We start from the raw sequence: 27,294 nt of genomic DNA, 5'->3' as shown, positions 1-27,294 counted from the left end.
AATGTAACTGGGAATCAAAATGGCATGCCCATACTACAATATTTCACAATAATGTCTTGCGATCTGGAGGGCACCCTTTTACATCCTCCCAACGATCCAAATGTGGAATCCGTACCCTTGCTGACATCGTGGAGAGTAATGGTTGAGAACATTCCAAGATTTGAAAGACACATACACATTACCAGGCAAATCCTTTTTTCCTATATTTACAACGTAGGTGAGCTATGCTGGTTTATGGAGTCCCTTGGGGAAACCAACTACCAAACCCTCCAATGATGTGATTTATAAATAAATGATCTGGGCTCCCGAAAGGACTGATCTATATAATATATAAACTACTTTTGGAAAGCTCATATTCTAAGCTAGCCCTTAAAGAAGTATGGTCCGGGTACAAACTCATACAAACGAACAACAACTAACAGACACACAAACAATGACTACATGTCCTCCGCCCAGACCTGCATGCTCAACACCTCATCCCTAGTGTCTGCATTATTATTTGTCACTTGGCTTGAAATTGTATCAATGTGTTTTTCTCTGTCGCCCATGCTATTTCAATAGTAAATCATTCGATTTTTGCATCGTGTTAATGATGGCGGATTGATTGATTTACACGTTTTTCATATATATTCTTTCCAGATGAGTGATCCGAAGATAATCGTCCAGCCTATTGGGTATCTCACTACACCCCCATATAACATGTCTTGAAATATGCAGACAGACGGATTACAAGTTTACATTGTAATACTTCTGACAGAAAACGGTCTAGCTCCGCCCACAACTTCCGGACTTCATAGCATTAAACAAAAGCATGGATTATTAATTCGTTTTACACTTAGGGATATCTTTGTATGTATTTCTTTGATTATTTTGGTACCTGTAACCTCCCCCCTTTAAAAATAAGGACAAAATTAAATAAAAGGTTGGTCACAAAAAAAATGGAGGACCACAACCAGGACACACTCATCCAAACACACACTTATGCCAGCACGCAGGCAAGTACACAGTCACGGATGCACACACACACACACACACACACACACACACACACACACACACACCTGCTCCAGTCCCGATGCTGCATTAGTGGCATTTTCGGCCTGGTTCTTGGCATCTTTGGCCATCTCCCTGTTCTGATCGGTCTTAGTTTTTAGTGCCTCTACCCCCATCGACAGGTTGGCCAGTCGCATCATAGCATCCATCTGCTTGACCTCCAGATCCAGAAGATTCTCCTCCACCTGCACGGGGACACAACAAGATAGATAACAGATTGAAAAACACACACACACACACTCACACACACACTGTGGTGTGGACAGTAGTGTACCGTTGCGGTGGTGTTCCTGGTGCTGTTCAGGTTGTTCAGGGCATGGTCCAGGGCTTTGGTTGCTTTCTGAATAGCCTTTTCAGACGCATCCAACGCCTGCTTAGTCGTGTTGGCTGTGTCCTTCACTCCTTCTGCTCGTGTCCTTCAAACACACACAGGACATTTGTGAGACCGAGAGCTCTGCTGTTCTACAAAAACACTCTCTGTGCATGTCCAGTGTTCCATGTTCTATCACACAGGCTAATAACAGAGTAGCTACTGCTGAACAGACAAAGATCATCATCACTGATGTCGGAGTCTATACGTCTAAGTCTAATAGGCCTCGCTTTGCCTCTGTCTTACTTGGCATCCTTAGCTCGGTTGAGCAGCTCCTTGGCCTGGTGGAGTTGCTGGGAGGTGTGGTTGAAGACCCCTTCTACATCTGTCAGGTTGTTAATGTTGTCTTTAATCTGCTGGACCATGCTGTCCAGAGTGGTTCTGTTGACAGGAAGAGATATGGCCAGCACCTGCTGAGCCACCTTCTCTATGCTCTCTGGGTCCGCACCCTCCTCTGTACACAACACACAGTGGAGAAGGACCATGATCAATTTCATATCATAAGACGTGTCCACAGAGAGAAGTTACCTGAAAGGTTACTGGCATTAACAAACCAGTCAGGAAATCTTTGATCTTCTGAATGAATTCCTTGAGTTTTTTATTGGAGTTTTCAAATAAGTCCTTCTTCTTCTGGGCTTTGTCCAGGGTGTCCATGGCTTGATTCTTCACATCCTGGGTCAGCATAGCAATGTCCTGGAGCTGGAAACATAAAACTGGGGATTACGGTATATGCAACACATATACAAAACATGCTAGGCTTACAAGAGCGCTGACAAACACATAATACATCCCCTTTTAGAGAAGTTAAACGGCAGATTTTGCTCAGCGATTCAGCTTACAGTACATGCATGCAGAGGTATAGTACATGTGAGATATTTAGGCAGACAGACCTTCTTAGCCATACCCTGGAGATCCTCACTGGCAGCAGTCAGGTTGTCTGAGACATCATTGGCATGTTTCAGTCCCTTTAGGGAGGCGCTAACAGTCCCGTCACACCCGTCCCCTCCACACACCCGCCGGCCGTCATTGTCACGACAACCAGCACCCCCACATGGGCTGTCGTGGCATGTGCCATTGGAGCTGGCATTGGAATGGCCACCACATACCTGGAAAAAACAACAACAACACAGGTGGGGTCAGAGTCAGACACTGAGAGCTACAGGGTACATATCTAGGGCAGGGATAGTGTAACAATTGTCACTAGTGAAATCATGACAGGTCTGACAGTTAGCTCTATGTGACAGGGATGACCGTCCTGCTAAGAAAGGCGACTAGCTTCCCTTTAGGATATAGACCCCACTACATTGTCCCCTACAGGCCCCTACACTCTTAGAAAAAAGGGTTATTTGTTTGTCCCTATAGGATAACAAGAACCTTAGAACTTTTTTGTGTTGAAAGAGTTCCACGTAGAACTTTGTATAAATGAAAGAGTTCCATGTAGAACTTTGTGTTAGTGAAAGTTCCACTTGGAACTTTGTCTTAGTGAAAGAGTTCCATGTAGAACTTTGTGTTAGTGAAAGAGTTCCACGTAGAACTTTGTCTTAGTGAAAGAGTTCCACGTATCACTTTGTGTTAGTGAAAGAGTTCCACGTATCACTTTGTGTTAGTGAAAGAGTTCCATGTAGAACTTTGTGTTAGTTTTTTTTATTTTTTTATTTCACCTTTATTTAACCAGGTAAGCAAGTTGAGAACAAGTTCTCATTTACAATTGCGACCTGGCCAAGATAAAGCAAAGCAGTTCGACACATACAACGACACAGAGTTACACATGGAAAACAAACATACAGTCAATAATACAGTAAAAAAAACAAGTCTATATACAATGTGAGCAAATTAGGTGAGAAGGGAGGTAAAGGCAAAAAAGGCCATGGTGGCAAAGTAAATACAATATAGCAAGTAAAACACTGGAATGGTAATTTTGCAATGGAAGAATGTGCAAAGTAGAAATAAAAATAATGGGGTGCAAAGGAGCAAAATAAATAAATTAATTAAATACAGTTGGGAAAGAGGTAGTTGTTTGGGCTAAATTATAGGTGGGCTATGTACAGGTGCAGTAATCTGTAAGATGCTCTGACAGTTGGTGCTTAAAGCTAGTGAGGGAGATAAGTGTTTCCAATTTAAGAGATTTTTGTAGTTCGTTCCAGTCATTGGCAGCAGAGAACTGGAAGGAGAGGCGGCCAAAGAAAGAATTGGTTTTGGGGGTGACTAGAGAGATATACCTGCTGGAGCGTGTGCTACAGGTGGGAGATGCTATGGTGACCAGCGAGCTGAGATAAGGGGGACTTTACCTAGCAGGGTCTTGTAGATGACATGGAGCCAGTGGGTTTGGCGACGAGTATGAAGCGAGGGCCAGCCAACGAGAGCGTACAGGTCGCAATGGTGGGTAGTATATGGGGATTTGGTGACAAAACGGATTGCACTGTGATAGACTGCATCCAATTTGTTGAGTAGGGTATTGGAGGCTATTTTGTAAATGACATCGCCAAAGTCGAGGATTGGTAGGATGGTCAATTTTACAAGGGTATGTTTGGCAGCATGAGTGAAGGATGCTTTGTTGCGAAATAGGAAGCCAATTCTAGATTTAACTTTGGATTGGAGATGTTTGATATGGGTCTGGAAGGAGAGTTTACAGTCTAACCAGACACCTAAGTATTTGTAGTTGTCCACGTATTCTAAGTCAGAGCCGTCCAGAGTAGTGATGTTGGACAGGCGGGTAGGTGCAGGTAGCGATCGGTTGAAGAGCATGCATTTAGTTTTACTTGTATTTAAGAGCAATTGGAGGCCACGGAAGGAGAGTTGTATGGCATTGAAGTTTGCCTGGAGGGTTGTTAACACAGTGTCCAAAGAAGGGCCGGAAGTATACAGAATGGTGTCGTCTGCGTAGAGGTGGATCAGAGACTCACCAGCAGCAAGAGCGACCTCATTGATGTATACAGAGAAGAGAGTCGGTCCAAGAATTGAACCCTGTGGCACCCCCATAGAGACTGCCAGAGGTCCGGACAGCAGACCCTCCGATTTGACACACTGAACTCTATCAGAGAAGTAGTTGGTGAACCAGGCGAGGCAATCATTTGAGAAACCAAGGCTGTCGAGTCTGCCGATGAGGATGCGGTGGTTGACAGAGTCGAAAGCCTTGGCCAGATCAATGAATACGGCTGCACAGTAATGTTTCTTATCGATGGCGGTTAAGATATCGTTTAGGACCTTGAGCGTGGCTGAGGTGCACCCATGACCAGCTCTGAAACCAGATTGCATAGCAGAGAAGGTATGGTGAGATTCGAAATGGTCGGTAATCTGTTTGTTGACTTGGCTTTCGAAGACCTTAGAAAGGCATGGTAGGATAGATATAGGTCTGTAACAGTTTGGGTCAAGAGTGTCCCCCCTTTAAAGAGGGGGATGACCGCAGCTGCTTTCAATCTTTGGGAATCTCAGATGACACGAAAGAGAGGTTGAACAGGCTAGTAATAGGGGTGGCAACAATTTCGGCAGATAATTTTAGAAAGAAAGGGTCCAGATTGTCTAGCCCGGCTGATTTGTAGGGGTCCAGATTTTTCAGCTCTTTCAGAACTTCAGCTGAATGGATTTGGGAGAAGGAGAAATGGGGAAGGCTTGGGCGAGTTGCTGTTGGGGGTGCAGTGCTGTTGACCGGGGTAGGAGTTGCCAGGTGGAAAGCATGGCCAGCCGTAGAAAAATGCTTATTGAAATTCTCAATTATGGTGGATTTATCAGTGGTGACAGTGTTTCCTATCTTCAGTGCAGTGGGCAGCTGGGAGGAGGTGTTCTTATTCTCCATGGACTTTACAGTGTCCCAGAACTTTTTTGAGTTAGTGTTGCAGGAAGCAAATTTCTGCTTGAAAAAGCTAGCCTTGGCTTTTCTAACTGCCTGTGTATAACGGTTTCTAGCTTCCCTGAACAGCTGCATATCACGGGGGCTGTTCGATGCTAATGCAGAACGCCATAGGATGTTTTTGTGTTGGTTAAGGGCAGTCAGGTCTGGGGAGAACCAAGGGCTATATCTGTTCCTGGTTCTAATTTTCTTGAATGGAGCATGTTTATTTAAGATTGTTAGGAAGGCATTTAAAAAAAATATCCAGGCATCCTCTACTGACGGGATGAGATCAATATCCTTCCAGGATCCCCCGGCCAGGTCGATTAGAAAGGCCTGCTCGCTGAAGTGTTTCAGGGAGCGTTTTACAGTGATGAGTGGAGGTCGTTTGACCGCTGACCCATTACGGATGCAGGCAATGAGGCAGTGATCGCTGAGATCTTGGTTGAAGACAGCAGAGGTGTATTTAGAGGGGAAGTTGGTTAGGATGATATCTATGAGGGTGCCCGTGTTTAAGGCTTTGGGGGGGTACCTGGTAGGTTCATTGATAATTTGTGTGAGATTGAGGGCATCAAGTTTAGATTGTAGGATGGCTGGGGTGTTAAGCATGTTCCAGTTTAGGTCGCCTAGCAGCACGAGCTCTGAAGATAGATGGGGGGCAATCAGTTCACATATGGTGTCCAGAGCACAGCTGGGGGCAGAGGGTGGTCTATAGCAGGCGGCAACGGTGAGAGACTTGTTTTTAGAGAGGTGGATTTTTAAAAGTAGAAGTTCAAATTGTTTGGGTACAGACCTGGATAGTAGGACAGAACTCTGCAGGCTATCTTTGCAGTAGATTGCAACACCGCCCCCTTTGGCAGTTCTATCTTGTCTGAAAATGTTGTAGTTTGGAATTAAAATTTCTGAATTTTTGGTGGTCTTCCTAAGCCAGGATTCAGACACAGCTAGAACATCCGGTGAAAGAGTTCCACATAGAACTTTGTGTTAGTGAAAGAGTTCCACGTAGAACTTTGTGTTAGTGAAAGAGTTCCACGTACAACTTTGTGTTAGTGAAAGAGTTCCACATAGAACTTTATATTAGTGAAAGAGTTCCACATAGAACTTTGTGTTAGTGAAAGAGTTCCACGTACAACTTTGTGTTGGTGAAAGAGTTCCACATAGAACTTTATATTAGTGAAAGAGTTCCACATAGAACTTTGTGTTAGTGAAAGAGTTCCACGTACAACTTTGTGTTAGTGAAAGAGTTCCACGTAAAACTTTGTATTAGTGAAAGAGTTCCACGTAGAACTTTGGATTAGTGAAAGTGTTCCACTTTCAACCCCCCCAAAAATATTTTCAGAGGGTTCCCCTTTCGGGGTCAATTTTTGAACCCTTTATGGCTATAGTTAGCACCTTCTTTTCTAAGAGTGTACCTTGTGGCTCAGGTGGTGGACTTTTTTGTCTACGTCCTGGGCTTTGTTCTGCAGCTCTGACAATGATTTCTTCTGGGCCGCCACCATGCGCAGGAACTTATCCTGCCTCTTGTTCAGGAGGTCCTCGGTGTGTGCGCGTGTTGCTTTAGACTCCTCCACAGGGCTGAAAGGACCAGACACTGAGGCGTTGCACTTCTGTTGAGCCTTCTGGGACTCACTGTAGTACTTCTTCACATTGTCAAACTGATCTGGGACGGGACAAGAACAAGGCGAAAGACATGAATGAAAGAGACTAACTGAAGAGTAAATAAATGTGTATGTGTGCCAGTGTGGGTACCTTTGTATGTGCACTACATCTTAATGTGTGTGTTTAATTATACTAGAAGTCCCCATAAGTATAGTAAACATACAAAAAGTGGACCAATAGGAGGCATTTTGTTAGTCCCCACGATAGGGCTGGGCGATATGGCCAAAATCTCTTATCCTAATATAGGTCATTTCCTATCCCGATAATGATAGATATCACAATATAGCACATTTTCTGTAAATTCAATGAATAAATAGTTTATTTAAAATGACCACATGTAAAGGCGTATTTCCTATTACATTTTGAATTATACTGAAGAAATAAAATGTAACTTACTCATATTTCTCCTTTTATTTCTCCTCATATTTCTCCTGTCTCAGCCTCCAGTATTTATGCTGCAGTAGTTTATGTGTCGGGGGGCTAGGATCAGTTTGTTATATCTGGAGTACTTCTCCTGTCCTATTCGGTGTCCTGTGTGAATTTAAGTGTGCTTTCTCTAATTCTCTCTTTCTCTCTTTCTTTCTCTCTCTCGGAGGACCTGAGCCCTAGGACCATGCCTCAGGACTACCTGACATGATGACTCCTTGCTGTCCCCAGTCCACCTGGCCGTGCTGCTGCTCCAGTTTCAACTGTTCTGCCTTATTATTATTTGACCATGCTGGTCATTTATGAACATTTGAACATCTTGGCCATGTTCTGTTATAATCTCCACCCGGCACAGCCAGAAGAGGACTGGCCACCCCACATAGCCTGGTTCCTCTCTAGGTTTCTTCCTAGGTTTTGGCCTTTCTAGGGAGTTTTTCCTAGCCACCGTGCTTCTACACCTGCATTGCTTGCTGTTTGGGGTTTTAGGCTGGGTTTCTGTACAGCACTTTGATATATCAGCTGATGTACGAAGGGCTATATATAAATACATTTGATTTGATTTGATTTAGAACCTTTGTGCACATTTTCAATTAAGCAGGTAACAAAATATAAAATATTAATAAAATATATAAATAATAAATAAAATAAACAAATAAAATAAAATCTAAAAAAGTAAATAGTAAACACTTCAACTATAGTTGCAAACAAAATAAATATAGGCCTAAAATATATATATATATATATATATATACAGTTGAACTAGGAAGTTTACATACACTTAGGTTGGAGTCATTAAAACTCGTTTTTCAACCACTACAAATTTCTTGTTAACAAACTATAGTTTTGGCAAGTCGGTAAGGACATCTACTTTGTGCATGACACAAGTCATTTTTAACAACAATTGTTTACAGACAGATTATTTCACTTATAATTCACTGCATCACAATTCCAGTGGGTCAGAAGTTTACATACACTAAATTGACTGTGCCTTTAAACAGCTTGGAAAATTCCAGAAAATTATGTAATGGCTTTAGTCGCTTCTGATAGACAAATTGACATCATTTGAGTCAATTGGAGATGTACCTGTGGATGTATTTCAACGCCTACCTTCAAACTCAGTGCACCTTTGCTTGACATCATGGGAAAATCAAAAGAAATCAGCCAAATTGTAGACCTCCACAAGTCTGGTTCATCCTTGGGAGCAATTTCCAAGTACCCAAAGGTACCCACGTTCACAATAGTACGCAAGTATAAACACCATGATACCACACAGCCGTCATACCGCTCAGGAAGGAGACGCGTTCTGTCTCCTAGAGATTAACGTACTTTGGTGCGAAAAAGTGCAAATCAATCCCAGAACAACAGCAAAGGACCTTGTGAAGATGCTGGAGGAAACAGGTAGAAAAGTATCTATATCCACAGTAAAATGAGTCCTATATTGACATCACGTGAAAGGCTGCTCAGCAAGGAAGAAGCCACTGCTCCAAAACCGCCATAATAAAAACATACTACGGTTTGCAACTGCACATGGGGACAAAGATCGTACTTTTTGGAGAAATGTCCTCTGGTCTGATGAAACAAAAATAGAACTGTTTGGCCATAATGGCCATCGTTATGTTTGGAGGAAAAAGGGAGAGGCTTGCAAGCCGAAGAACATCATCCCAACCGTGAAGCACGGGGGTGGCAGCATCATGTTGTGGGGGTGCTTTGCTGCAGGAGGGACTGGTGCACTTCACAAAATAGATGGCATCATGAGAAGGAAAATTATGTGGATATATTGAAGCAACATCTCAAGACATCAAATCAAATCAAATTTTATTTGTCACATACACATGGTTAGCAGATGTTAATGCGAGTGTAGCGAAATGTTTGTGCTTCTAGTTCCGACAATGCAGTATAATAACCAACGAGTAATAACCAACGAGTAATCTAGCTAACAATTCCAAAACTACTACCTTATACACAAGTGTAAAGGGATAAAGAATATGTACATAAAGATATATGAATGAGTGATGGTACAGAGCGGCATAGGCAAGATGCAGTAGATGGTATCGAGTACAGTATATACATATCAGATGAGTATGTAAACAAAGTGGCATAGTTTAAAGTGGCTAGTGATACATGTATTACATAAAGATGCAGTAGATGATATAGAGTACAGTATATACGTATACATATGAGATAAATAATGTAGGGTATATAAACATTATTATATTAAGTAGCATTGTTTAAAGTGGCTAGTGATATATTTTACATCAATTCCCATCAATTCCCATTATTAAAGTGGCTGGAGTTGAGTCAGTGTGTTGGCAGCAGCCACTCAATGTCAGTGGTGGCTGTTTAACAGTCTGATGGCCTTGAGATAGAAGCTGTTTTTCAGTCTCTCGGTCCCAGCTTTGATGCACCTGTACTGACCTCGCCTTCTGGACGATAGCGGGGTGAACAGGCAGTGGCTCGGGTGGTTGTTGTCCTTGATGATCTTTATGGCCTTCCTGTGACATCGGGTGGTGTAGGTGTCCTGGAGGGCAGGTAGTTTGCCCCCGGTGATGCATTGTGCAGACCTCACTACCCTCTGGAGAGCCTTACGGTTGTGGGCGGAGCAGTTGCCGTACCAGGCGGTGATACAGCCCGACAGGATGCTCTCGATTGTGCATCTGTAGAAGTTTGTGAGTGCTTTTGGTGACAAGCCGAATTTCTTCAGCCTCCTGAGGTTGAAGAGGCGCTGCTGCGCCTTCTTCATGATGCTGTCTGTGTGGGTGGACCAATTCAGTTTGTCTGTGATGTGTACGCCGAGGAACTTGCGATTTTCATGAATAGTTGACGTTGCGTTATGCTAATGAGCTTGCAGAGATAATTACACTCCTGGATACAGGTTTTTTTCGTAGCCAAACGTGATGAACAAAACGGAGCGATTTGTCCTACACAAATAATCTTTTTGGAAAAACTGAACATTTGCTATCTAACTGAGAGTCTCCTCATTGAAAACATCTGAAGTTCTTCAAAGGTAAATGATTTTATTTGAATGCTTTTCTTGTTTTTGTGAATGCTGAATGCCAGGCTTAATGCTATGCTAGGCTATCAATACTCTTACACAAATGCTTGTTTAGCTATGGTTCAAAAGCATATTTAGAAAATCTGAGATGAGAGTGTTGTTAACAAAAGGCTAAGCTTGAGAGCTAATATATTTATTTCATTTCATTTGCGATTTTCATGAATAGTTAACGTTGCGTTATGGTAATGAGCTTGAGGCTATAAATAGGATCCCGGATACGGGATTGCTCGTCGCAGCAGGTTAAAGCTTACTACCCTCTCCACTACTGTTCCATCGATGTGGATAGGGGGGTGTTCCCTCTGCTGTTTCCTGAAGTCCACAATCATCTCCTTAGTTTTGTTGATGTTGAGTGTGAGGTTATTTTCCTGACACCACACTCCGAGGGCCCTCACCTCCTCCCTGTAGGCCGTCTCGTCGTTGTTGGTAATCAAGCCTACCACTGTTGTGTCGTCCGCAAACTTGATGATTGAGTTGGAGGCGTGCGTGGCCACGCAGTCGTGGGTGAACAGGGAGTACAGGAGAGGGCTCAGAACGCACCCTTGTGGGGCCCCAGTGTTGAGATTCAGCGGGGTGGAGATGTTGTTACTTACCCTCACCACCTGGGGGCGGCCCGTCAGGAAGTCCAGTACCCAGTTGCACAGGGCGGGGTCGAGACCCAGGGTCTCGAGCTTGATGATGAGTTTGGAGGGTACTATGGTGTTAAATGCTGAGCTGTAGTCGATGAACAGCATTCTCACATAGGTATTCCTCTTGTCCAGATGGGTTAGGGCAGTGTGCAGTGTGCAGTGTGGTTGAGATTGCATCGTCTGTGGACCTATTTGGGTGGTAAGCAAATTGGAGTGGGTCTAGGGTGTCAGGTAGGGTGGAGGTTATATGGTCCTTGACGAGTCTCTCAAAGCACTTCATGATGACGGAAGTGAGTGCTACGGGGCGGTAGTCGTTTAGCTCAGTTACCTTAGCTTTCTTGGGAACAGGAACAATGGTGGCCCTCTTGAAGCATGTGGGAACAGCAGACTGGGATAGGGATTGATTGAATATGTCCGTAAACACACCAGCCAGCTGGTCTGCGCATGCTCTGAGGGCGCGGCTGGGGATGCCGTCTGGGCCTGCAGCCTTGCGAGGGTTAACACGTTTAAATGTTTTACTCACCTCGGCTGCAGTGAAGGAGAGTCTGCATGTTTTGGTTGCGGGCCGTGTCAGTGGCACTGTATTGTCCTCAAAGCGGGCAAAAAAGTTATTTAGTCTGCCTGGGAGCAAGGCATCCTGGTCCGTGACTGGGCTGGTTTTCTTTTTGTAATCCGTGATTGACTGTAGACCCTGCCACATACCTCTTGTGTCTGAGCCGTTGAATTGCGATTCTACTTTGTCTCTATACTGACGCTTAGCTTGTTTGATTGCCTTGCGGAGGGAATAGCTACACTGTTTGTATTCGGTCATGTTTCCGGTCACCTTGCCCTGATTAAAAGCAGTGGTTCGCGCTTTCAGTTTCACGCAAATGCTGCCATCAATCCACAGTTTCTGGTTTGGGAATGTTTTAATCGTTGCTATGGGAACGACATCTTCAACGCACGTTCTAATGAACTCGCTCACCGAATCAGCGTATTCATCAATGTGACGCAATACAAAACATTTCCCAGTCCACGTGATGGAAGCAGTCTTGGAGCGTGGAATCAGATTGGTCGGACCAGCGTTGAACAGACCTCAGCGTGGGAGCTTCTTGTTTTAGCTTTTGTCTGTAGGCAGGGAGCAACAAAATGGAGTCGTGGTCAGCTTTTCCGAAAGGAGGGTGGGGCAGGGCCTTATCTGCATCGCGGAAGTTAGAATAGCAATGATCCAAGATTTTACCAGCCCTGGTTGCGCAATCGATATGCTGATACAATTTAGGGAGTCTTGTTTTCAGATTAGCCTTGTTAAAATCCCCAGCTTCAATGAATGCAGCCTCAGGATATGTGGATTCCAGTTTGCAAAGAGTCAGTCAGGAAGTTAAAGCTTGGTCGCAAATAGGTCTTCCAAATGGACAATGACCCCAAACATACTTCCAAAGTTGTGGCAAAATGGCATAAGGACAACAAAGTCAAGGTATTGGAGTGGCCATTACAAAGCCCTGACCTCAATCCCATAGAAAATGTGTGGGCAGAAGTGAAAAAGCGTGTGCGAGCAAGGAGGCTTACAAACCTGACTCAGATACACCAGCTCTGTCAGGAGGAATGGGCCAAAATTCACCCAACTTATTGTGGGAAGCTTGTGGAAGGCTACCTGAAACGTTTGACCCAAGTTAAACAATTTAAAGGCAATGCTACCAAATACTAATTGAGTGTATGTAAACTTCTGACCCACTGGGAATGTGATGAAAGAAATAAAAGCTGAAATAAATGATTCTCTCTACTATTATTCCCACATTTCACATTCTTAAAATGAAGTGGGGATCCTAACTGACCTAAAACAGGGTATTTTTACTCAGATTAAATGTCAGGAAATGTGAAAAATTTCGTAAAATGTATTTGGCTACGGTGTATGTAAACTTCCGACTTCAACTGTATATATTTTTGGGGGCTTTCCTGTTTTGCATGTTATTTTGGCATTAATATGTTTCACATATCAATTTGCATTTGGTACCTTGGATCGAGTGTTAGCACCAACTCATGAAACCCCCATTTCTCGGCCGTGTAAATTGGGGCCATGTTTTTGCAGATGTAAGTTGTAACGGCAGCTGTTATCTCCTTCCATCTTCGTGATTCTTTACCATATGGTGTGACGAGGGCAAAAGCCTCTTGCAACGTCTGAGTCGGGGTTTGTTCTGAGCACTCAACTGTACTTTTTGGGGTCTCATCTGTACTGTTTCACATGATTCTTGCGTAGGTGATGAAAGAGGTTAGTGGTGTTTGAGCCTGTTGTCGCGACCGGCCTGGAGCATATTTATAGCAGTGGACAGTTTTCTGGTCCGTGTCAGACTTTTCATACCCAAACCACGTCAATTCAACCGTTTTAGGGTTAGGAGCTAGGGTTAGTTTTAGGGTTAGGAGCTAGGGTTAGGTTTAGGGTTAGTTTTAGGGTTAGGAGCTAGGGTTAGGTTTAGGGTTAGGAGCTAGGGTTAGTTTTAGGGTTAGGAGCTAGGGTTAGTTTTAGGGTTAGGAGCTAGGGTTAGTTTTAGGGTTAGGAGCTAGGGTTAGTTTTAGGGTTAGGAGCTAGGGTTAGTTTTAGGGTTAGGAGCTAGGGTTAGTTTTAGGGTTAGTTTTAGGGTTAGGAGCTAGGGTTAGTTATAGGGTTAGGAGCTAGGGTTAGTTTTAGGGTTAGGAGCTAGGGTTAGTTTTAGGGTTAGGAGCTAGGGTTCGTTTTAGGGTTAGGACCTAGGGTTAGTTTTAGGGTTAGGGGCTAGGGTTAGTTTTAGGGTTAGGAGCTAGGGTTAGTTTTAGGGTTAGGAGCTAGGGTTAGTTTTAGGGTTAGGACCTAGGGTTAGTTTTAGGGTTAGGAGCTAGGGTTAGTTTTAGGGTTAGGAGCTAGGGTTAGTTTTAGGGTTAGGAGCTAGGGTTAGTTTTAGGGTTAGGGGCTAGTGTTAGTTTTAGGGTTAGGTGACTGGGGAAGAAGAGCGGGTCAAGAGGAAGGCATTACCTTGGAAACCAGAGCTGAGGTTGTTCTCCTGTTTTTGGAGGTGGTGCATCAGAGTGGTGTTGAGGTCCCTGAGTTCTCTCTCCATCTGGGTCAGGTTCCGCCTTAGTACCTCGTCCTGCACCGCTGTCCCATTCAGCTCCCGGGCCACACCCATCAAACGTCCGTCAGTCAGAGCTATCTCTGCTCTGGAATGCCACATAGTCGTGTTGGACATCTGACTTCTCATATGACTCAGTCCATAGACAGTGGGCATTGTCATTTTCACACAGAATCCGGTTTTATGTATGTACTTTATGTCAGTATGTCATCAGTGGATTGAACTGCTCTATACTGCAAGAGGTCAAAGAGCACTTCCAGTCTAGTGCCACCTACAGTACAGTACAGTATGACGCTGTTACCTGAGGTCATCGATGGACTGGCCAATCAGCTGGTGTAGTCTGTCCCAGTCTCCGTCTCGGATCAGGTCCTGTACCTGGGCCAGTTTGTTCTCCAGCTCGAGGATGCGTTTGTCGCCCACGCCGGGCGTCTCACCGCTCTCCAGGATCCTCTGGATGTCGTAACGGATGTGGTCCAGGTTCCGGCGGATCATACACACTGCGTCGTCCCACAGCTCAAAGCAGGGGTGGCACCGGACACACTTAGGGAATACCCCGGTGAACCCGCGGGCACACTCGTCACACCGCCGCCCCACCGCCCCTTCCCTACACTCACACACCCCTGTCACACGGTCACACTGGGCCATCTCCGAGCCCAGAGGGTGACAGTTACACTCTGAGGGAAGAGGGAGAGGGAGTAGAGAGATGGAGAGGGAGTAGAGAGATGGAGAGAGATAGAGTAAGAAGATGGAGAGGGGAGAGAGATTGAGGGGGAGAGATGGAGAAGTGGAGAGAGATGGAGAGGGGGAGAGAGATGGAGAGGGAGTAGAGAGATGGAGAGAGATGGAGAGGGGGATAGAGATGGAGAGGGAGAGAGAGATGGAGAGGGGAGAGAGATGGAGAGGGAGAGAGAGATGGAGAGAGATGGAGAGGGGAGAGAGATACACATGAAGATATACATAGTGAATATGAAGATGGCAGTAATGCAGAATATAGAATTAAAGACAGACTCTGAAAAGCTTATTGAACTGTGTCATGTGATCACCTTCACACTGCACACGTGGGTCTCCCCAATGGAACTGCTCACACTCAGTGCACTGCCTTCCCCCAAAGCCTTGCTGACAGTGACACTGTCCACTAAACTACAGGCAGACAGAGAGAGGGATACCACTGATAAAGTCAAGTACATGAAACAAAAGTATGTAAAACTGCCTTTCCCAACTATAGGGCCTACCATGTTGCAATGTGATCCCATAGCGTGCAGAGGGTGGCAGCCACAGCGCTCACACCCTCTGTCTGTGCCATAGTTCCAGTAGTCGGGGGCACACTGGTCACAGTTGTGGCCGACCACGTTGTCCCGACACGGGCATGCTCCTGTCTGTCTGTCACAGTGGCAATGACCGTCAGTGCAGTAGGACTGCTGTGTACCTGCTGTTACACATGTGCAACCTGCAGATGGAATAAGACACAAATGTCAGACGCAATACAACACTCACAGAGCAGAGAAGGTCGTACTCTATACTGTAGCGCATGTGCCCTGCAGACACGTATCATCACCAATGACAATGGTTTGTTTCCAGTGGGCATGACCAGTCCCTTACACAGATAAGAAAACACAGAGACAGAACTCAAAGGAGGTTCAACTATCTATTGTCATGGAGTAACTCACGCCTGCAGTCCTGGGCCAGGGCGTTGCCATAGTAACCAGGTTTACAGTCGGAGCAGGAGGCGCCGTCCGTGTTGTACAGGCACCTCAGGCATTGTCCTGTCCTGGGGTCACATGACTCTGGGTCCTGGGTGTCGATGTTGCCACTGCACTGGCACGGGAGGCACTGCCCGCCTGGGTGCTCAATGTTGCCATAGTAACCAGGGGCACAGCGTTCACAGCGAGGGCCTAGGGTAGGGAAGGGGTTAGGTTAGGTTAGAGTTTAGGGGTTAGGTTTAGGTAAATAAGTTAAATGCCGATAAACCAAGCTGGGATGCATTTTTTCATGAGCTAAACTGTATCATTGGGACTCGCCTGTATAGCCCTGTTTACAGTTGCAGAGGATCTGATTGGATGAGATGTCCGTGTGACAGGAGTCCCCATTGGAGTGTCCACTTCCTGGGTTCCCAGGACAGGGACATGGTCGACAGTGATCTCCAGACCCCAGCACTGGGTTCCCAAAGAAACCATTCACACACCTGAGCAGGGAGGGACAGAACATGTGCATTTGAGTATTGTGCATTACCCATCATCACAATATTATCTATTGTACTATTACTGATCAAACAACTATCTGATCCAACCACACTACCAATCACTACCCTGTCTATCTCACTCCCACTGCCCACCTTTCACAGTACTGTCCATCAGTGTAGTCTCTGCAGGTCTGGCACTACCCTGTCTATCTCACTCCCACTGCCCACCTTTCACAGTACTGTCCATCAGTGTAGTCTCTACAGGTCTGGCACTACCCTGTCTATCTCACTCCCACTGCCCACCTTTCACAGTACTGTCCATCAGTGTAGTCTCTGCAGGTCTGGCACTACCCTGTCTATCTCTCTCCCACTGCCCACCTTTCACAGTACTGTCCATCAGTGTAGTCTCTGCAGGTCTGGCACTACCCTGTCTATCTCTCTCCCACTGCCCACCTTTCACAGTACTGTCCATCAGTGTAGTCTCTGCAGGTCTGGCACTACCCTGTCTATCTCTCTCCCACTGCCCACCTTTCACAGTACTGTCCATCAGTGTAGTCTCTGCAGGTCTGGCACTACCCTGTCTATCTCACTCCCACTGCCCACCTTTCACAGTACTGTCCATCAGTGTAGTCTCTGCAGGTCTGGCACTACCCTGTCTATCTCTCTCCCACTGCCCACCTTTCACAGTACTGTCCATCAGTGTAGTCTCTGCAGGTCTGGCACTACCCTGTCTATCTCACTCCCACTGCCCACCTTTCACAGTACTGTCCATCAGTGTAGTCTCTGCAGGTCTGGCACTCCCCTGTCTATCTCTCTCCCACTGCCCACCTTTCACAGTACTGTCCATCAGTGTAGTCTCTGCAGGTCTGGCACTACCCTGTCTATCTCTCTCCCACTGCCCACCTTTCACAGTACTGTCCATCAGTGTAGTCTCTGCAGGTCTGGCACTACCCTGTCTATCTCTCTCCCACTGCCCACCTTTCACAGTACTGTCCATCAGTGTAGTCTCTGCAGGTCTGGCACTACCCTGTCTATCTCTCTCCCACTGCCCACCTTTCACAGTACTGTCCATCAGTGTAGTCTCTGCAGGTCTGGCACTACCCTGTCTATCTCTCTCCCACTGCCCACCTTTCACAGTACTGTCCATCAGTGTAGTCTCTGCAGGTCTGGCACTACCCTGTCTATCTCTCTCCCACTGCCCACCTTTCACAGTACTGTCCATCAGTGTAGTCTCTGCAGGTCTGGCACTCCCTGTCTATCTCACTCCCACTGCCCACCTTTCACAGTACTGTCCATCAGTGTAGTCTCTGCAGGTCTGGCACTACCCTGTCTATCTCTCTCCCACTGCCCACCTTTCACAGTACTGTCCATCAGTGTAGTCTCTGCAGGTCTGGCACTACCCTGTCTATCTCTCTCCCACTGCCCACCTTTCACAGTACTGTCCATCAGTGTAGTCTCTGCAGGTCTGGCACTCCCCTGTCTATCTCTCTCCCACTGCCCACCTTTCACAGTACTGTCCATCAGTGTAGTCTCTGCAGGTCTGGCACTACCCTGTCTATCTCTCTCCCACTGCCCACCTTTCACAGTACTGTCCATCAGTGTAGTCTCTGCAGGTCTGGCACTACCCTGTCTATCTCTCTCCCACTGCCCACCTTTCACAGTACTGTCCATCAGTGTAGTCTCTGCAAGTCTGGCACTACCCTGTCTATCTCTCTCCCACTGCCCACCTTTCACAGTACTGTCCATCAGTGTAGTCTCTGCAGGTCTGGCACTCCCCTGTCTATCTCTCTCCCACTGCCCACCTTTCACAGTACTGTCCATCAGTGTAGTCTCTGCAAGTCTGGCACTCCCCTGTCTATCTCTCTCCCACTGCCCACCTTTCACAGTACTGTCCATCAGTGTAGTCTCTGCAGGTCTGGCACTCCCCTGTCTGTGGGTTGCAGTCATCAGTATGACCGTTACACTGGCATGGCCTGCAGCTGGGGAAGCCCCACTGGCCAGGCTGGCAGTCTGAACACTGGCGCCCACTGGCCCCCTGTCTGCACGGGCACTGCCCCGTCACCGGGTCACACTGGTGCCCCAGAGAGCCCTGGGAATGGCAGTCACAAGCTGTGAAGGGAGGGGGAGAAAGAGAGGGGAGAGGAGGGAGAAAAAGAGGGAGAGGGAGAAAGAGAGAAGGGGAAATAGTATTTTGGATGATGTGTGAGGTTATCCAGTGTTTGACACACACACAAGATGTAGCACCTGCCATATATAGTATATAAACTGAGTGTACCAAACATGTACTTTCCATGACATAGACTGACCAGCTGAATTCAGGTGAAAGATATGATCCCTTATGTCACTTGTTAAATCCACTTCAATCAGTGTAGATGAAGAGGAGAAGACAGGTTAAACAATGATTTTTAAGCCTTGAGGCAATTGAGACATGGATTGTGTATGTGTGCCATTCAGAGGTTGAATGACAAAATATGAAAGTGCCATTGAACGGGGTATGGTAGTAGGTGCCAGGCGCACCGGTTTGTGTCAAGAACAGCAACGCTACTGGGTTTTTCACGCTCAACAGTTTCCTGTGTGTATCAAGAATGGTCCACCACCCACAGTTGACACAACTGCGGGAAGCATTGGAGTTAACATGGGCCAGCATCCCTGTGGCAAAAAATAGGCCATGGTGGCAAAGTAATTACAATATAGCAATTAAACACGAGTGATAGATAAGCAGAAGATGAATGTGCAAATACAGATACTGGGGTGCAAAGGAGCAAGATGAATAAATAAATACTGTTTGGGGATGAGGTAGGTAGATAGATGGGCTGTTTACAGATGGTCTATGTACAGGTGCAATGATCTGTGAGCTGCTCTGACAGCTGATACTTAAAGTTAGTGAGGGAGATGTGAGTCTCCAGCTTCAGAGATTTTTGCAGTTCGTTCCAGTCATTGGCAGCAGAGAACTGGAAGGAAAGGCGGCCGAAGGAAGTGTTGGCTTTGGGGATGACCAGTGCAATATATCTGCTGGAGCGTGTGCTACGGGTGAGTGTTGCTATGGTGACCAGCGAGCTGAGATAAGGCAGGGCTTTACCTAGCAAAGACTTATAGATGATCTGGAGCCAGTGGGTTTGGCGACGAGTATGAAGCGAGGGCCAACCAATGAGAGCGTACAGGTCACAGTGGTGGGTAGTGTATGGGGCTTTGGTGACAAAACAGATGGCACTGTGATAGACTGCATCCAGTTTGTTGAGTAGAGTGTTGAAGGCTATTTTATAGATGACATCACCGAAGTCGAGGATCGGTAGGATGGTCAGTTTTACGAGGGTATGTTTGGCAGAATGAGTGAAGGATGCTTTGTTGCAATATAGGAAGCCGATTCTAGATTTAGTTTTGGATTGTTCTCCCACTTAAAAAGATGAGAGAATTTATTTGCAAATTATGGTGGAAAAAAAGTATTTGGTCAATAACAAAAGTTTATGTCAATACTTTGTTATATACCCTTTGTTGGCAATGACAGAGGTCAAACGTTTTCTGTAAGTCTTCACAAGGTTTTCACACACTGTTGCTGGTATTTTGGCCCATTCCTGTTGCTGGGCAACACGGACTTTCAACTCCCTCCAAAGATTTTCTATGGGGTTGAGATCTGGAGACTGGCTAGGCCACTCCAGGACCTTGAAATGCTTCTTCTAATTTGAAAATTATGGTGGAAAATAAGTATTTGGTCACCTACAAACAAGCAAGATTTCTCACACTGTAACTCCTTCTTTAAGAGGCTCCTCTGTCCTCCACTCGTTACCTGTATTAATGGCACCTGTTTGAACTTGTTATCAGTATAAAAGACACCTGTCCACAACCTCAAACAGTCACACTCCAAACTCCACTATGGCCAAGACCAAAGAGCTGTCAAAGGACAGCAGAAACAAAATTGTAAACCTGCACCAGGCTGGGAAGACTGAATCTGCAATAGGTAAGCAGCTTGGTTTGAAGAAATCAACTGTGGGAGCATTTATTAGGAAATGTAAGACATACAAGACCACTGATAATCTCCCTCGATCTGGGGCTCCACGCAAGAACTCACCCCGTGGAGTCAAAATTATCACAAGAAAGGTGAGCAAAAATCCCAGAACCACACGGAGGGGACCTAGTGAATGACCTGCAGAGAGCTGGGACCAAAGTAACAAAGCCTACCATCAGTAACACACTACGCCGCCAGGGACTCAAATCCTGCAGTGCCAGACGTGTCCCCCTGCTTAAGCCAGTACATGTCCAGGCCCGTCTGAAGTTTGCTAGAGAGCATTTGGATGATCCAGAAGAAGATTGGGAGAATGTCATATGGTCAGATGAAACCAAAATAAAACTTTTTGGTAAAAACTCAACTCGTCGTGTTTGGAGGACAAAGAATGCTGAGTTGCATCCAAAGAACACCATACCTACTGTGAAGCATGGGGGGTGGAAACATCATGCTTTGGGGCTGTTTTTCTGCAAAGGGACCGGTACGACTGATCCGTGTAAAGGAAAGAATGAATGGGCCCATGTATCGTGAGATTTTGAGTGAAAACCTCCTTCCATCAGCAAGGGCATTACAGATGAAACGTGGCTGGGTCTTTCAGCATGACAATGATCCCAAACACACCGCCTGGGAAACGAAGGAGTGGCTTTGTAAGAAGCATTTCAAGGTCCTGGAGTGGCCTAGCCAGTCTCCAGATCGCAACCCCATAGAAAATCTTTGGAGGGAGTTGAAAGTCTGTGTTGCCCAGCAACAGCCCCAAAACATCACTGCTCTAGAGGAGATCTGCATGGAGGAATGGGCCAAAATACCAGCAACAGTGTGTGAAAACTGTGTGAAGACTTACAGAAAATGTTTGACCTCTGTCATTGCCAACAAAGGGTATATAACAAAGTATTGAGAAACTTTTGTTATTGACCAAATACTTATTTTCCACCATAATTTGCAAATAAATTCATTAAAAATCCTACAATGTGATTTTCTGGATTTTTTTCTCCATTTTGTCTGTCATAGTTGAAGTGTACCTATGATGAAAATTACAGGCCTCTCTCATCTTTTTAAGTAGGAGAACTTGCACAATTGGTGGCTGACTAAATACTTTTTTGCCCCACTGTATATATTAAACAAAGATATGATTCATGACTGAAAGATGCCAGTGCTCACTCACCGGTACAGCCATATGGTCCAAAGCCGTAGGTGCCAGGTGCACATTGGTCACACCGTTGTCCAATCACGTTGGGTTTACAGCGACACTGACCTCCGACCCTGTCACACTCAGCACTGAGAGACCCCTGGGGGTCGCACTGACATTCTGTAGGGAACATGAGAGGAGAAGAAAAGTGTTTAGTCAAACAAGCCATGGGTGATGGCATACGGAAACCATATCAAATGGTGTTACAACAGAGTTACATTCAGTGTTGCCAATTTAGCAACTTGGTTGTTATGTTTAGTACATTTTTAGGCCACTCCAGCGACTTTTATTGGTAAAAGAGGCTAGTGACAAATGCACTACTTTTCATGCTTCTTTTGAGGAGTTTTGCCACTGAAAATGTCTATGGTTTTGATAGAATTTAGTGACTTTGAGTGGGAGAAGCTGCAACAGAAGTCACAGCAACGGTGCACACACAGGCAGAGAAGCACAAGGGGAGGGGGTGCGTGGCGGGAGAGGGGGGCGAAAACGCTACGTCGGGGACCGCAGCAAATTGATGCTGTGACGTCGTCGCAAAACGCAATCTAGCGACTTCTAGCGACAAATCAAGGAGCCAACAAGCGATTCTTACTGAAAAATTGTTGGCAACCCTGGTTACATTGTGTTACTGATCACAGTGCAGCTTGTAATAGTAGATTGGTAAGTAAAGTGATTTGATAGTTGGACCGGAGAAGTATTTGATACCCAGTATTCGATAAGAAGGCATTAATGGAGGCGTTGCCTAATGTTCCCTTTCCTTTGATATTTGACCCCTGACCCCCCGGTTCAGTGTGTTGCTGTGCTGAGTGTCCACTCACGCAGAGCTCCATCATGCAGGATGGCAGAGATGCTGCAGATGAGCTTGGTGCACATCTCTGCCAGCATGGGCATGGGCATGGCCATGAAGGAGTCCAGACACATGTAGCGCACCATCTCATCACGGCGCTCCTCCGCCGCAGGGTCGTTACCCTGGAAACCAAGCAGCTCCGTGTACTTGGGGATCAGCACCAGCTGGGGAGGAATGGAGGGATGAAAGGTAGTAAAGAAGGTGAGTGAGAGGTGAAAGGAGATGAAATGTAAAGTGAATTTGGAACCTATTGCGGTCTTACGTTTAATGTAAGTGCACTTTTGTATTCAGACCACTAGGTTGCGGTATCTGGTCAACAGTTATTATCACATCACTGCTGATTGTTCCCTCACACACATAAAACGGTCATTTTGCTTCCTGTTTTACATGAGCTCCATCTAATGCGGGGCTGTCACGCCAGAGTCTGACTGACTCACTGAATCAACAAGGATGAAAGCGGTCAGGTGTCTCTGGGACACTCCGTGGCGCTGGAATCTGATGGCCACGACATAACGGTTACTGGGCTCAAAGCAGAAAGGCCTGGGCATCTGGACATACCTGTTGGGTCACACAAAAAGATTCTCTTAGCAGACACTCTGACATGACATTGTTCTCGTGTGAGTTGTGACACAGCCGTATGGCCCTTTAAAGATGAAAAGAAATACAGCCAGAAATATAAAAGTGAAAGAAATCAAAGCTAGCCTTGTCACCAGATGATGCACAGACCTTGGCAGCAGCTAATGGGGATCCATAATACAAAAACACATTCACGCCCACAAACACTATAAAAACACAAATACTCACCCACAGACACTATACATACACACATACTCACCCACAGACACTATACAAACACACATACTCACCCACAGACACTATACAAACATGCATAGTCACCCACAGACACTATACAAACATGCATAGTCAACCACAGACACTATACAAACATGCATAGTCACCCACAGACACTATACAAACAAATATACAGTAGGGACAGTGACAGGATGAAACAGGGAGGTCTGGGACCCCTTGATTGAAAGAGACAGATGAACAGTCTCTGTCAGAGGGCCTTTCTCCTCCTGCTCTTCAACACTGGTAAACAGACAGAAGGAGACACAGATGGGGTAACAAAAAACCTATCCATTGTGTGTTTTTTAGATGTGCTGCATTCCACAGAAACTAATTGCACACAAATAATTGAGAACAGGCCTTTGAGTTCATAAAGAGGAGGAGTTTATACCCCACCACCCCTTTAATCGCTCTACTCTCAACAAAGACTGTGTGATCCAGTCTACCAGTCACTGTATGCCTAGTGCCCTCCTCGTTTGCCCTCTCTGCCCTCGCATCCTGTCTGACTTCTGACTCGCTGTCTGTGTTTTGGGTCACTTTGCTAATTGGTTCTGCCTGAGGCGCCAATCATAGAGCAGAACAGCAGGGGGAGCCACGGTCCAGTGAGCCAGTAAGATCCGGGCGAGGGAACGAACTCTTCGTTACACTGAAGTTAATTCTAAGGGAAGTTTCTCAATATGTATAGGTTGGTTGACCAGAGAATATCCGGGGTAGAGACCATACTAGGCAGGTAAAAACAGAGAGGTAGACCGTCAGAGAGTCTTTATTAGATGGGGTGGAGAAGGAGAGGAAGAGTTGGACAGGCCGGTCTCCATGGTGATGGTTGACAGAGTGTGAGAGAATGAGTGTGGACAAAGAGCATGCTGCAGGACAGGCACGTCCATATACAGAAGAATGTGGTGGCAGGACTATTTCCCAAAGCAAAGTTCAGAGGAACGGAACACAACAAGGTCTACATCTTTATTGCTGATAGCAGTGTACTGTATATGACCTGTAATCAAGTACATGTTCTCCTATTCACTGTCATTGTGAACAGCCATACACACAGGGAACATTTTCTCTGCACAAATCATTCATGCGTTATCGTCTGGCAAGCTTTTATCTTAACCATCTGCAATCTCAAGGATGCGCTCAGCTAAATACATGTAAAAGGAACTCAGTGAACCGACAGCGACTTGCTCTCACCTAGACTGGGCGTTTTCACGGTTACTCAATCTCAATACAGTATCAATTTACTTTAACAGAAGAATGTGCTCTCACACCCATGTGTTTGGCCAGAACGAAGTTACAGGAGACAGTATATTGGCTCCTCTGTATCCTAACAGTGAAATATCCAAAATACCCCTTCAGGAATGTTGTGAAATCCTTAGTTACCAGATGATCAGCTGGATAGTAACCATTGCTAGAGGTTTAGATAATATAATAGGAGTCACTGTTAGATTTATACCTGGGTAATAAGCAAAAGACCACACACACACTGACATACAGGTTGGCACACGTTAATGACACATATATGGGAAACATACACAACAATTAAAACCTCTACTAAAACTCTCTCTCTCTCTCACCCTAAAACTCTCTCTCTCTCTCTCATGCACGCACACACACGTACACACACGTACACACACATGCTGTTGGTATCAGTAGTACCTCCTGTTGTGCGGCAGGGTGACAGTGTAGAGCTGTTCAGTGGGAAGCAGGTTGCCACAGCGGGAGCTGGTGGGCAGCAGCAGGGAGGTAACACTCACTATGGCCTCCCAGTCCTCAGTAGACTACACACACACATAACAGACAGTGTTTTAAAAGGTAGGAAAAGAGCATTTGTTTTACACTGTTCCATTGTTACACTGTTGCAATGTTCTTGCACTGACAATCGCCCTTGTCTTTTCTTACCAGCACCGGCTTTGCTGGTGTCTGCTTTATTGAGGAACGGGTTGACTTCCTATGACTGTGATACGTGGTTGTCCCACCTAGCTATCTTAAGATGAATGCACTAAGTTGCTCTGGAGAAGAGCGTCTGCTAAATGACTCAAATGTAAATGTCAAATGTAATCACAATGATCAACACCGACTACCCCCTGTGGGGTAATAAAATGAGGGAGACGACATTCAGACATTTTATTTCAGATAGTGTAATCTTGTCATACTGTAATATTGTATGTTGCGCTTGAATTAAGGTGCCATTCTGAAAGTATACAGACCCCTTCACTTTTTACACATTTTGTTACGTTACAGCCTTATTCTAAAACGGATTAAAAAATAAATATAAATATATATATCTCTACACAATAACCCATAATGACAAAGCAAAAACAGGTTTATCACATTTATAAGTATTTACACATTTACAAGTATTGACCCTTTACTCAGTACTTTGTTGAAACACCTTTGGCAGCTATTACAGCCTCGAGACTTCTTGGGTATGACGCTACAAGCTTGGCACACCTGTATTTGGAAAATATCGCCCATTCTTCTCTGCAGATTCTCTCAAGCTCTGTCAGGTTGGATGTTTCTGTGTTTCTGATGTTTCTGTCAAGCCATGTCAGGTTGGATGTCAGCCGCTGCACGGCTGGTTTTAGGTTTCTCTAGAGATGTTCGATCGGGTTGCTTTAGGGTCGTTGTCCTGTTGGAATGTGAACCTTCGCCCCATTCTGAGGTCCTGAGCGCCCTGGAGCAGGTTTCATTCAAGGATCTCTCTGTACTTGACTCTGTTCATCTTTCCCTCGATCCAGTCCCTGCCACTGAAAACATCCCCACAGCATGATGCTGCCACCACCATGCTTCACCGTAAGGATGGTGTCGGGTTTCCTGCAGACGTCATGCTTGGCATTGAGGCCAAAGAGTTCAATCATGGTTTCATCAGACCAGAGAATCTTGTTTCTCATGGTCTGAGAGTCCTTTAGGTGCCTTTTGGCAACCTCCAAGCGGGCTGTCATGTGTCTTTTACTGAGAGGTGGCTTCGGTCTGGCCACCATAAAGGCCTGATTGGTAGAGTGCTGCAGCGATGGTTGTCCTTCTGTAAGGTTCTCCCATCTCCACAGAGGAACTCTAGAGCTCTGTCAGACTGACCATTGGGTTCTTGGTCACATCCCTGGCCAAGTCCCTTCTCCCCTGATTGCTCAGTTTGGCCGGGTAACCAGCTCTAGGAAGAGTCTTGGTGGTTCCAAACTTCTGCCATTATTCTTCCAAGAATAATGGAGGCCACTGTCTTCTTGGGGACCTTCAATGCTGCAGAAATATTTTTGTACCCTTCCCCAGATCTGTGCCTCGACACAATCCTGTCTCGGAGCTCTACGGACAATTCCTTCGACCTCATGGCTTGGTTTTTGCTCTGACATTTACTGTCAACTGTCGGACCTTATATAGACAGGTGTGTGTCTTTCCAAATCATGTCCAATAAATTAAATTTACCACAGGTAGACTCCAATCAAGTTGTAGAAACATCTCAAGGATGATCAATGGAAACAGGATGCACCTGAGCTCAATTTCGAGTCTCATAGCAAAGGGTCTGAATACTTATGTAAGTAAGGTATCTCTGTGTTTTATTTGTAATACATTTGCAAGCATTTCTAAAAGCCTTTTTTCACTTTTTCATTATGGGGTACTGTGTGTAGATTGATGAGGAAAACAATTAATTTAATCAATTTCAAAATATGAAATACACCATATATGGTTAATTGTGGGGAAGACATGGAGGAATTCTGAGAGTGTACCTCTGGCTCATAGCGGATCATGATGTCATACTCCATGGCATGGGGGATGTTGTCTATTGTGAAGACCAGTCCAGCGCCATCCTTGACCCGGGCAAAACCAGGCCCAGTCCAGGTGACCATGTGACCCTGAGATCTCTCCCTGTGAACACTCCTTACATCAGGCTGGAACACACACATAGAAGATGACCCGTGAACAAACCCGATTAACTGGACCCTCACAGTAAACAGGTGTACATTCCTGCCTGCATACTGAACTATGCCAACAAGAGGAGTCAAATGAACAGCATCTAAAACAGCACTGTTTCGTCATCCTTGACAGGTAATCTAGTCTGTGGTGGAGGAGAGAGACTATCCAGGGAGCAGGTTAAACAAACACATACCTGTATGGACCGTATGGGTGGACTCAGATTCCTGCTGTCAAGCCCTGGTTG

At 45.6% G+C, this 27,294-nt stretch overlaps 1 protein-coding gene across 1 annotated transcript in view; it reads right to left on the bottom strand.

The window, feature by feature from the left end:
• Positions 1 to 27,294, bottom strand: part of lamb2l (laminin, beta 2-like) — a 66,127-nt gene that overhangs the window by 1,855 nt on the left and 36,978 nt on the right. The window contains exons 17-34 of the mRNA XM_029664431.2: positions 26,864 to 27,025; positions 24,801 to 24,922; positions 22,739 to 22,859; positions 22,273 to 22,465; positions 21,434 to 21,577; positions 18,149 to 18,380; positions 16,111 to 16,274; positions 15,760 to 15,984; positions 15,325 to 15,539; positions 15,136 to 15,232; positions 14,394 to 14,766; positions 13,996 to 14,180; positions 6,662 to 6,909; positions 2,314 to 2,529; positions 1,978 to 2,122; positions 1,670 to 1,877; positions 1,328 to 1,469; positions 1,062 to 1,238 (exon numbers count right to left, since the gene is read on the bottom strand). Of these exons, the coding sequence (XP_029520291.2) occupies positions 1,062 to 1,238; positions 1,328 to 1,469; positions 1,670 to 1,877; positions 1,978 to 2,122; positions 2,314 to 2,529; positions 6,662 to 6,909; positions 13,996 to 14,180; positions 14,394 to 14,766; positions 15,136 to 15,232; positions 15,325 to 15,539; positions 15,760 to 15,984; positions 16,111 to 16,274; positions 18,149 to 18,380; positions 21,434 to 21,577; positions 22,273 to 22,465; positions 22,739 to 22,859; positions 24,801 to 24,922; positions 26,864 to 27,025 (3,369 nt within the window). The remainder of the gene's footprint in view (positions 1 to 1,061; positions 1,239 to 1,327; positions 1,470 to 1,669; positions 1,878 to 1,977; positions 2,123 to 2,313; positions 2,530 to 6,661; positions 6,910 to 13,995; positions 14,181 to 14,393; positions 14,767 to 15,135; positions 15,233 to 15,324; positions 15,540 to 15,759; positions 15,985 to 16,110; positions 16,275 to 18,148; positions 18,381 to 21,433; positions 21,578 to 22,272; positions 22,466 to 22,738; positions 22,860 to 24,800; positions 24,923 to 26,863; positions 27,026 to 27,294) is intronic.

The sequence above is a fragment of the Oncorhynchus nerka genome, linkage group LG7 (assembly GCF_034236695.1).
Source record: "Oncorhynchus nerka isolate Pitt River linkage group LG7, Oner_Uvic_2.0, whole genome shotgun sequence".
NCBI lineage: Eukaryota > Metazoa > Chordata > Actinopteri > Salmoniformes > Salmonidae > Oncorhynchus > Oncorhynchus nerka.
Note: the sequence above shows the minus strand (reverse complement) of the source record. Positions and strands in the feature narration are given on the sequence as shown.